The sequence below is a fragment of the Saccopteryx leptura genome, chromosome 2, assembly GCF_036850995.1.
Source record: "Saccopteryx leptura isolate mSacLep1 chromosome 2, mSacLep1_pri_phased_curated, whole genome shotgun sequence".
Lineage (NCBI taxonomy): Eukaryota > Metazoa > Chordata > Mammalia > Chiroptera > Emballonuridae > Saccopteryx > Saccopteryx leptura.
This window is the reverse complement of record NC_089504.1, coordinates 22,175,073-22,186,980: the sequence shown is the minus strand read 5'-3', so window position 1 is coordinate 22,186,980 and position 11,908 is coordinate 22,175,073. Positions and strand designations below refer to the sequence as shown.

The 11,908-nt window shown below is 42.3% G+C and overlaps 1 protein-coding gene across 1 annotated transcript; it reads right to left on the bottom strand.

The window, feature by feature from the left end:
* Nucleotides 1-4,271: 4,271 nt before the first annotated feature.
* On the bottom strand, nucleotides 4,272-7,120 carry LOC136391233 (salivary lipocalin-like). Its single transcript, XM_066362767.1, has 6 exons — nucleotides 7,025-7,120; nucleotides 6,538-6,674; nucleotides 6,108-6,175; nucleotides 5,315-5,392; nucleotides 4,562-4,663; nucleotides 4,272-4,384 (listed from the first exon to the last, which is right to left on the bottom strand). Exons 1-6 carry the CDS (start codon nucleotides 7,118-7,120, stop codon nucleotides 4,272-4,274), a joined length of 594 nt encoding a protein of 197 aa, XP_066218864.1.
* Between the last annotated feature and the right edge of the window lie 4,788 nt (nucleotides 7,121-11,908).

The window sequence follows — 11,908 nt, the reverse complement described above, 5'->3', positions numbered from 1 at the left end:
TTTGTTTTTATATATGTGATTTACTTTCTGGGTTTTCTATTCTGTTCCATTGGTCTATATATCTGTGTTTCTTTCAATACCATGCTGTTTTTATTATTGTGGCTTTTTAGTATAATTTGAAGTCAGGTAGAGTGATACCTCCAGTTTTATTCTTTTTCTTCAAGATTTCTTTGGTTATTTGGGAAATTTTTTTTAGATTTTATTTATTTATTTTTATTAGAGAGAGAGAGGAGAGAGAGAGAGAGAGAACAGGCGGAGGATCTGAAAGCATCAACTCCCATATGTACCATGACCAGGCAAGCCCAGGTTTTTGAACCGGCGACCTCAGCATTCCCGGTCGACGCTTTAACCACTGTGCCACTACAGATCAGGCTATTTGGGGATTTTTATGGTTCTATACTAATCTGTGATATTTTGTTCTTTTTCTTTAAAAAATGACATTGGGATTTTGATGGAGTTTGCATTAAATTTGTATGTTGCTTTGGGTAATATGGCCATTTTAACTATGTTGATTCTTCTAATCCATGAACATTGGAATATTTATCCATTTCAATGTTTCTTTTTCACTTTCTTTCAAAAATGCTTTGTGGTTTTTAGTTTATAGGTCCTTCACATCTTTTCTTAACTTTACTTTTGGTACTTTATTTTTTTATTACAATCATAAAAGGAATTGTTTCTCTGAATTTATTTTTTGAAGTGAAATCATTGGTATATAGGAAAGCAATAGACTTTTATATATTGATTTTGCATCTTGAGACTTTACTGTGTTGGTTAATGTTTCTAATAGTTTATTGTTGGAGTCTGGGGTTTCTATAATACAGGATCATGTTATCTGCAAAAAGTGATGCTTTTACTTCTTTTTCCCTGATATGGATGCTGTGTATTTCTTTTTCTGGCCTGCTTACTATGGCTAAAACTTTCAGAACTATGTTGAATAAGAATGGAGAGAGTAGGAAAACATGTCGTGCTCTTGATTTTAAGGAAAAGCCTTCATATTTTCAGCATTTAGTATGATATAAGCTAATGGTTTGTCATAATGACCTTTATTATGTTGAGGTACTTTCCTTCTATTCCGATTTTATTGAGTGTTTTAAACATAAAGGGATATTGTATCTTATCAAATACTTTTCCGCTTCTATTAATAGAATCACATAATTTTTGTTCTTTGTTTTGTTGATGTGGTGTATTATATTGATCTGTGTACGTATATTGAACCATTTTTGTGCTCCTGGAATGAATCTCACTTGATCATGATATGTTATTATTTTAATGTGTTGTTGTATTGGATTTCCCAGTACATATTTTTGGGGGGATATTTTGTCTGTTTCTTATATGGCAACATGTAAAATGACAGGTCACAGTATTACTGGTTTGCTCTCTACATAGGCATTTGCCACTTGTCAGTAAACCACGTCAAGTGCATTATTCAGGAGAAATAAGCCTGAAGCTAACTTATTCTTCTGACATGGAGGCAGAGTAAGACAAAGAGCATCAGATACATAGAACATCTTCTGTCATTAACTTTATGCTCATAACTGTGTCATTCCTCATACATGACTACTCCCACTTTATGTAGTTCTGATCTTCCACCGAAGTGTGACTTTGCCACTCGGTGTTTTTGTTGTTTGTTTTGATTGATTTTGAAGAGAGATAGGGCTTGAGAGAGAGAAGAAAGAAGTATTAACTGATTGTTAAACTTGGATGTTCCATTTACTTGTATACATATTGACTGCTTCTCCAACCTGCCTTGACCAGGGATCATATCTTTGACCACGGTGAACTAGGATGATGCTTAATCTACTGAACCACCAGCCAGGGCATTGATACTGCTTTTTTTTTTTTCCTCGAAGTTAAAAGCCAGGAGATAGTCAGACTCTCTCATGTGCCCAACTGGGATCCACCCGGCATGTCTACCAGGGGGCAATGTTCTGCCCATCAGGGCATTGCTCTGCTGTAGCCAGAGCCATTCTAGTGCTTGAGGTGGAGTCCTTGGAGTTGTCCTCAGCAACTGGGCGAAATTTGCTCCAGTGGGGCCTTGCCTGTGGGAGGGGAAAAGAAGGATAAAGAGAAAGAAGAGGGGGAAGGGTGAAGAAGCAGATGGGCACCTCTCTTATGTGCCTTGACTGGGAATCAAACCTGGGACTACCACACGCTGGGCTGACACTCTACCACTGAGCAAACCAGCCAAGGCCTGACATTGTTTTTAATCATCTTATTTAAAGAAAGAATTATAAGTGGAGGAAGAACTCTATGTTTGCTTTCTTCAAAGCCCATAGACTCCCAAAATAAGAGGTAAGAACCTTCAGCCTCCTTGATGCCTCCTGATGGCACCCAGTACAGGTCGCTGAGGACTGCGAGGGCTCACATTTTGTGGCCTCTCATTGAACATGTTTCCAGCTGATAACTGCGGTGGTTGAAGTAGGTATTCTGAAAGCATGAGACGCCGACTGTCAGAAATGGGCAATGGAGAGAAATGGGCATGTGGAGACAGGTCCTGACACATGGCAAGTTGCCTCAGCCTCAGCAGCATCTAACTCTCACTCTTCATTGAGAGAGAGAATCCCCAGAGAGTGCAATGTGTGGGGCAAATCTCAAAGTTTTTATATACTGTCACTAAGAAATAGGCAATTTAAAGGGCAACTAACACTCACAAGGACAGAGAATTACTGCAGGAAAAGAAGAATGTGAAATTCAGGAAATACTCTGAGGAATAATGGGAATATTTAGAAACAGGGCCATGGAAGCCCCGCAATCACTTTATCAGCCCCTTGTCACTCATATACACAGAGACAATCACATGACTGCAAGAATAATAGTTTATTGACAGGTAGAAGAACGTCTTCTTCATGGCAGAGTTCTCTTGGGTCTGGCAATTTGAGTTGGAAATTTGAAAAAAATATATGATTCTTAGCATGTTGATTAAACTCTCTAGACAATTAAGGAAAATCTTGAAGATTCAAGGTTAAAGCCTTCATAGATGACAGTGATGAAAACCAGCTCACACACCTTGTCATAAATTGACATGGAGACTGTGGAATGAAGATCCTGGCTCCCAGGTAAGGAAGGATTCATACAGCACTAAAAAAGCAGATGACAGAGAGAACAAAGACACTCATGAAGCACTTTCTGGGTTCCAGTGAGACAAAGAGAATTTCTATTACAGTGAAAAAATATGAAGAAATAAACACTAATCTGAACAGTAACTTGTTACAAGAGAGAATACGAGAAAGGCGGGCATTGCATCAATGATTTCTCTTTTCTCTGACTGATCCCATCCTACCTTTCCCTAAACTCAGTCTATGAAAAGAGAGAGGATTCAATGAAGGAACCAACGTTGGTGTCTGCCATCTTTCACATAAAAGTTTTGAGGAATTTTTGATAAATTGAAGAGGAATGGCCAAATACTAATTAATACTTATTATTACTATCAGTACTAATTAATACTTATTATTACTCTTATTACTATTAATACTAATTAATACTTATTATTACTATTAAGACTAATTAATGTTAAAATACTTATTATTAAATGCTGACTGTACAAAGTTACAGATGCTAAGATTTTTCCATACATCATCTGAATAGGGCCTCAGAATAAATCTGAGTTAGGAAGCAGATGAGGAAATTCAGACCATATTCTCCTGGTGGAGGACAACTGGAAGATGAGTCAGTCTATTTCCAGATCAGAAGTTCAGGATGTGCAGAGATCAAAGGAAGACATTATTGCCACAAATTGGAGGGTGGGACTACAGCTTTGGGGCTTGGAAGATGGATTAAACATTGACATGTATTTGAATTTTATACTCACACCCTAGCACTCTTTTTTATTTCAAATTTTAAGCCTGAACAATATTGAGGACACTATCATTAACTAAGGCCATTTCATTTGGAGAATATCCATACAGTGCCTCTGTAAGGTATACATAAGGTGTTTTTCTTTTAATGCTCATGTATTCTTAAAAAAATTTTTTTTTATTTTAGTAAGGAGAGAGAAAGAGAGAGAAGGGGGGAGGAGCAGGAAGCATCAACTCCCATATGTGCTTTGACCAGGTAAGCTCAGGGTTTCAAACAGCGACCTCAACATTTCAGGTTGAGGCTTTGTCCACTGCTCCACCACAGCTCAGGCATCATTGTTTTCCTTTTAATTGCTTAGGTCACTTGCTCTACAATTCATAGAGCGTGTGGGTTGTGAATCTAGGAAACTCTACTCCAATTTGAAACTCACCCAGCAAGCTTCCTGACCAAATTAAGTCTATTGCAATCTCTGGACATCACTCTCTATTGGCTTTGTAAAGCAGTGGTCCCAGAGACACCCCATCTCCACTTGACATCACCCACCTGGAGACCTGGGTACCATTGCTCCCTCGGTTGTAGAGGCAGCGATCTGCAGAGGCAGAACAGAGCACAGTCACTTTCCAACCCATTTACTCCCCAGCAAGAAACCAAAGGATTTTCCAGGTTAGGGCAGGAGGGTGTGATTGGAGGTTGTTTCTTCTCTTAAATGTCTCTATTCAGTATCATGGGAATTTATGAAGAGAAAACCAGAGAGAGCTAAAATTACCACCAGTGGTCACATCCAGTACGTTTTCCCTAGGAATTCCCCGTTCTCCGCAAAGTTCCTCAAACCGTTTCTTGACATTTGGACTCAGATCGGGTTTTCGTCCTGTGGAAACAGTGACAGTAACTGCTGTATCTTGTGTGTTGGCTATTGAGGCTCCTGGTGTCATGGGGGCAGGTGGACGGGAAACGGATGGCAGTGGCTGGCACTTACGCAGAAGTTAGGGATGAGCTATAACCAGGCTTAAAATGGACATTTTAGGATATATTTGGGGCATGAAGAGAGGTTCCTCTGTCCATCACCTACTCTGAGATGATCCCCTGGGTGAGCGCCTCTCCTCAGAGGAGAACATATGTCCCAGGGTAAGAATGGGAGGAATATTTTGTTTCTAGCCCCCTTCCATGGTAAGTGTCCACTTGAAGATACTCTACCCAAAATCTTCATGAATTGGGTTGTTGTACCATTCTTGAAATTTCTCACATAAAAAGTAATATATTCATTATAGACTGTTTCAACTATTTCAAGTAGATTGTATCCCTCATCTGTGGAAGAAACAGGACACAGGTCAGAACATTTTTGTCCATGAGAAGCAAGTGAAACTCTTTACCCATTCTCATTCACAGAATCCGTCTAGTGATATCTAATGTTCTCCTTTGCATCTCTCTAGGCTTCATCAGGTGCGCTCGAAGGGGAGAATGGAATCCAGTGGCACATTGATGACCAGTGGTAGAAAATTCAACCAAGGCTGCAACTCACCTTCTATTATCCTCTGTGAAACTTGTCTATGACCCTCAGACTTCTCTGCCATCTCTGTGTCTGTTTCTTGTCCATAAACTTCAATGACATAATATACCCAGCACTTAACGCAAGCAATGCGCTGTGGCAGTGACCCACATAAACCATCAGAGAGTGAGCAGGGAATAAAATGTATCCAGAAAACATACTTTATATCTGTGACCTTTTACTTTTGTTGCAGGTGTTAATAATGACCAGTCATCTTACTCTAATGACTTTATATGCTAAAGATTGACTTTTACTCATAAGGTTCTACCAACTTGAGGATATCAACTGTTACACGACCTGATGGATATTACCTAAATAGCATTGATCATAAATGGATCAAGGTCCTCGCCGGCTGCCTTAGTGGATAGAACGTCAGCTCGGCATGTGGACACATTGGGTTCGAACCCCGGTCAAGACACACATGTGAAGTGACCATCAACTGCTATTTCTCTCTCTTCCCCCTACTCTCCCTCTTCCCTTCCTGTGACCAGTGGTTATATTGGTCTGAGTGTCAGCCACAAGAGCTAAGGATGGTTCACTTTGTCCTAGCGCATTAGCCTCAGGCACTGAGGATAACTCGGTTGATTCAAGCATCAATCCCAAATGGGGGGTGCTGGATGGATCCCGATTTGGGCACTATTGGGATTCTGTCTCACATTATCCCATCCTCTAACTTAAAAAAATAGATTATGATTTTATAGGGATTTGGTAAATTTCTTGTCATTTAAAGTAGAATTTATAAAAATTTATTTTTATTTATACTTACAGACAGCACTATATACACCATTTGTTAGAGGACAAAGTATAGGAAATTTAACACATTTTCCATTTTCCCTGTAAAAGAGAATGAACAGATGCCCAAGAGATATTGATGGAGCCGGCTCCCTCCCATTCCACCTGTAACCTGCGTGTCTGGTTCCAGTTAGATGGCCCTCACCTCCGGTAGTCCCGGTTAACTTTAGTCCTCTCACCACTTCTCTCTGAGTCTAGAAAAGATTCAGGTAATGGAGCCATGGAAGAGTGCCGGATGAAGAACTGAGATTTTGGATACAGGCCCCCATGTAATGCACACATGCATGTGTGTGTTTGTGCCTGTGATGTGTGTATATGTTGTGGTGTGTGTGCATGTGTGTAGATCTCCAAGAGCATATGAAATCTTCTGTTCTATTACCCTAAATATAAAATGCTGTACTTACTTTCTATGATATTGAAAAAGAAGGGATGAGTTGGCCATTTCTTCCAGAGATTCCACAAAGATCCTCAGGGTACCATTTTCTTCTATTATTTCCCTCACACCCGAGGCCAGCATGACAGTATACCACTCTCCCAAAATCTGCAATAAGTCAGTAAAATGGCTGGGAAAAAACAGAGGATGGGGCACCTCATGGACACTAGTCTCCGTGAACCCACCCGATGGGCCAGACTCTGGGTGCTGATGTGAAGACGGCATGAGAACTCAGGTCTATGGACACCACATGTAAGGTTCTTTCCATTGTCTGTCCACTAAAAATGTAGGTGTCCAAGGGTCCTCTTTCCACATAGTACAGTTACTCTTAGTCCAAAGTCAGCAACTACTCCCTTTCTCTAACATGTCAAAGCCTCTTCCTGTCCTGTCAGGCCACCTTGCTTCAGTATCCCCACAGCCACCCCCAAGTCAGACTCCCTATGCTCCCCGGACTCTACCTTTGACAGATCGAAGTTGCTTGTCACAACTTCATGGTTTCCTCCCTCCTGGGCACAGACCAGGGTCAGCCCCAGACAAAGCAGCAGCAACTTCATCTTGGAAGGGACAACACCGACCTGGCTGCAGTCACTGGGGTGAGTCTCCCTGATGGTGGCTCCGCTCCCCAGCACCTCTGTCTTTATATTCAGTCTGGATCCCGTCTGTAGTCCACAGGGCACCCCTTTCTCCTCCCACTCCTCAAATGTCTGTGTGCATTGGTTGGAAGCCAAAATTGTTCCTATCAACCTCATCTCTTTTAGATCTATTCAGTGACCTAACATTACACAAAAATCACACTGAAAAAAGAAAAAGAAAAACAGACAAAAAAATAAATGTTATATGCAATCAAAGACTGCCTTTTGGAACCAGATTTAACCGTGATATCTGAGAGCAGTGATGAGCAGCAGGAATGGAGAAGATCTGGGACATGGCATGTGTGGACCCTCCTTGCACCATCACTCACATGGCGTGTAGAAATAGGTGAGTCTCTCCATTTTAATCACCCTCAGAAACAGAGATATCATCTCTACTATGGTTATGGTACCTATCATAAACATTCATATAGAGTAGATTAGGATAGGGTCACATAAAATAATGTCTTGAAAGTATGATGTCTGGTAATTAGTACTTTTAAATTTCTATTCTTTGTCTGAATTCTACCACAATAAATGAACAAATGTTTAATCACTACGTACATATAATTTACTATATACCATAGGTCCCTTAACAGACATGGACAAGGAGGAGATGTCATCCATTTATTTTAGCAACTTTCAGTGCGATGGGGAAATGGTGTACATACTCAATACAAACTGCATTCTACAAGCATAGCTATGTTGGGACTCTCTCTTGTTATTATAATCTCTCTTTTAGCTAGAGAAACTAATGAAATGTCCAATCATTCTGCAGTGATCTAGTTCTTCCTTATGACTGAGGGAAAGGCACATCTATCCTGCCCACTGCACGAGCCAAAATGCTTGGAGGCATCCTGTGTCCTTGTCCCTACCGCATGCAAACATTGAAAGAGGCCCTGCATTTGTGGTTAAGCTTGCTGCGTCCCAGAATTTCAAGGGGCACATACGTGGAGCAGGCTGGTATCTAGTCCTGAAAATGTCAATACTATTAAAACAAAGACCACCAGGATCATACCTGTACTATGAAAAGCTATGGTTAATTTTTGTAGGTAGAAGTTTTATCACCATGGGGAACCATGGTTGTCTCAGTCAAAGAGAATTAGGAGAAAAGATACTATAGGACTTTGGGACAAACTATGGAAGCTCTAGTTGGGTGCTGTCAGAGATCAGGGTTTCACTGTCATTGAATGTACCCATAAATCTTACCTATAAGGAGTGGATAGAAGCATGACTATGAAACTGTATTTGATGAAGCAGTCACTCATTACAGGTAAGGGAGAGACATGTTTTTGGATTGCACAATAATATGAATTAAAAAAATTTTTTTTCCTTCCTTCCTTCCTTCCTTCCTTCCTTCCTTCCTTCCTTCCTTCCTTCCTTCCTTCCTTCCTTCCTTCCTTCCTTCCTTCCTTCCTTTGATTTTTCTGAAGTGAGAAATGGGGATTCAGAGAGACAGATTCCTGCATGAGCCTGACTGGGATCCACCCGACATGCCCACCAGGGTGCGATACTATGCTCATCTGGGGCTTTGCTCTGATGCTGCTGGAGCCATTCTAGCGCCTGAGTGGGAGGCCATGGAGCAGTCTTCAGTTCCCGTGCCAACTTTACTTCAGTGGAGCCATGGCTGTAGGAGGGGAAGAGAGAAATAGAGAGGAAGGAGAGGTGGATGGGTGGAGAAACAGATGGGCGCCTCTCCTTTGTGCCTGGAATGGGAATCAAACATGGGACTTCCACACGCCGGGCCGACGCTCTACAGCTGAGCTAGCCAGCTAAGGCCTCTAAAATTTTAATTTTTCTTCCTTAAAGATTTTTTGTTAATTGTTGCCCAGTAATATGGTTTTAACAACATTGAGGAGACCTTGTTGGATGTAGTTTCATGAAAATGTTTCTGTCCAACAAAACAACCAGCTACTTGTGTCTGTCAGGCCGGCTGGAGATAACACTGAAGCCTAGCCATGGGGGTCAGGCCGTTCCAGGAGGGCAGGGACTGCATGTATTTCATTCTCAAATAGGTAGTGGTGCCTCCTTGTAGCCAGAGGCAGTCAGCTTCTCTCTGGGACTTCAGGGGAGGAAGAAGACCTGTCTCTAAGTCATTCTGGCTCAGCTGCTGCTTCTCAGAGCTTGGCATCTTCAGTCAGCCTACCGGCCTGAGCACCGTAACCCACCCTGCATGGGTGACCCAGATCTGTCCTCAGAACCCAGCAGACAGGACTGCTTTTCTTTTTCTTTTTCTTTTGAAAATGACTGCTCTGCTGTTTCTGATCCACTGATGTCTTCACTCCTTGCTTTTGAGTGTTCTTGACATTTCATGCCTCATTTGCTGGAAATGTTTGGGTAGAAGGATTAGTTTTCAGAGGAGCTCAAGCTGCCATCCTGACCCATGAGTCGCTGAGAGTCTGTCTCTGCCTCCCCCTTGGCAGCAGTTTCCTAACATGGGACACTTCAGCCATTTCTATCATCCAAGTGGTCCTCTGTGCATTGATTGTTATTGTTTGTAATGCTCCTAACCTTCCCAAAGATCTACTAAGCCAAGCTGTGTGGGCATTAGCTCTTCTGTTCCTTAAAGGCAACAGTTAAAAATGACAGCTCCAGCATGACTCAGTTACTTACCACATAGCCTTTTCCTATCTGACAGCAAACCAAGCCAAGTGTGTGAGTCAGGAGAAATAAGCCTGAAGCCGACTTATTGTTCTGACGTGGAGGCAGAGTAAGACGGGATGTCAGATCCTGAGAAAGTCTTTGCTCATTAACCTTACGCTCATGATGACTGAGCCATTCCTTGTTCGTGACAAACACCATCCCATGGAGTTCTTTCTGGTCTACCAAACAAGTTAAAAAACAAGTGTTTTTTAAAATTGATTTTGAAGGACAGAGAGAGCTTGTGAGACAGAAAGAGTGAGAAAGAAGAATCAATTCTTCATTTGACTTATTGGTCCATTGACTTGTGTACTTGTTGATGGATTCTCATACCTGCCCTGACCACGATCCAAACCTTAACCTTGGTGGCCAGGATGATGCTTAATTCACTGAACCAGAGGCCAAGGCATTGATGCTGTAACACTGTTTTTAATCATCTGATTAAAGAAAGGATAATAAATGGAGGAAGAATCCTAACTTCCCTTTTTCCAAGGCCAATTAGATTCATTCTTTCCTTCCTTCCTTCCTTCCTTTCTTCCTTCCTTCCTTCCTTCCTTCCTTCCTTCCTTCCTTCCTTCCTTCTTTCCTTCCTTCCTTCCTTTTTTCCTTCCTTCCTTCCTTCCTTCCTTCCTTCCTTCCTTCCTTCCTTCCTTCCTTATTCTTTCCTTCCTTATTCTTTCCTTCCTTCCTTCCTTCCTTCCTTCCTTCCTTCCTTCCTTCCTTCCTTCCTTCCTTCCTTCTTCCTTCCTTCCTTCCTTCCTTATTCCTTCCTTCCTTCCTTCCTTCCTTCCTTCCTTCCTTCCTTCTTTCCTTCCTTCCTTCCTTCCTTCCTTCCTTCCTTCCTTCCTTCCTTCCTTCCTTCCTTCCTTCCTTCCTTCCTTCCTTCTCTTTCTTTCTCTCTCTCTCTCTCTCTCTCTTTCTTTCTTTCTTTCTTTCTTTCTTTCTTTCTTTCTTTCTTTCTTTCTTTCTTTCTTTCTTTCTTTCTTTCTTTCTTTCTTTCTTTCTTTCTTTCTTTCTTTCTTTCTTTCTTTCTTTCATTTTTCCAGAGCTGGAAACGGGGAGGCAGTCAGACAGACTCCCGCATGCGCCCGACCGGGATCCACCTGGAATGCCCACCAGGGGGTGATGCTCTGCCCCTCTGGGGCGTCACTTTGTTTTATCCAGAGCCATCCTAGCACCTGAGGCAGAGGCCACAGAGCCATCCTCAGCACCCAGGCCGTGGGTGCTCCAATGGAGCACCAATGGAGCTTCGGCTGCGGGAGGGGAAGAGAGAGACAGAGAGGAAGGAGAAGGGGAGGGGTGGAGAAGCAGATGGGCGCTTCAGCTGTGTGCCCTGGCCGAAAATTGAACCCAGGACTTTTGCACGCCAGGCTGACGCTCTACCACTGAGCCAACTGGCCAGGGCTAAGATTCTTTTATTATTATTATTATTATTATTATTATTATTAATAAGTGAGTGGTGGCATGTCAGAAATAATCTCCAACATGAACTCCAACAGAAATCAACCATAAAAGCCCCTACAAGTGGATGCTCAACCCAGAAGGCAGAGGGGTGAAGAAGCAGATGGTCGCTTCTCCTGTGCGCTATTACCAGGAACCGAACCCTGGACGTCTACACACCAGACCGATGACCTACCAGTTAGCCTACCGACCAGGACCTTTCATAGACTCCTAACATAAGAGGTAATGAACCCTGAGCCTCCTTGATGCCTCCTGAGAGCACCCAGTACAGATCGCTATGAACAGCTAGTGCTCCCATTTCGTGACCTCTCCCTGAACATGCTCACAGCAGATGATCCGGTGTCTGAGAGCCTGAGGGCCACCAACTGTTAGAGATGGGTGATGGAGAGAGCTGGGCTGTGGAGACAGGTCCTGACACATGGTGACTGGTCTCAGTCTCAGCAGCATCTAACTCTCACTCCCCATTCAGAGAGAGAATTGCTAGAGGGTACAAATTGTGGGGCAAGTCTCAAAATTTGCATTATATGATCTCTAAGAAATAGGCAATTTAATGGGCAAGCAGCACTCACAGGAACAGAGAATTACTGCAGGAGATGGAGAATTTGAAATTCA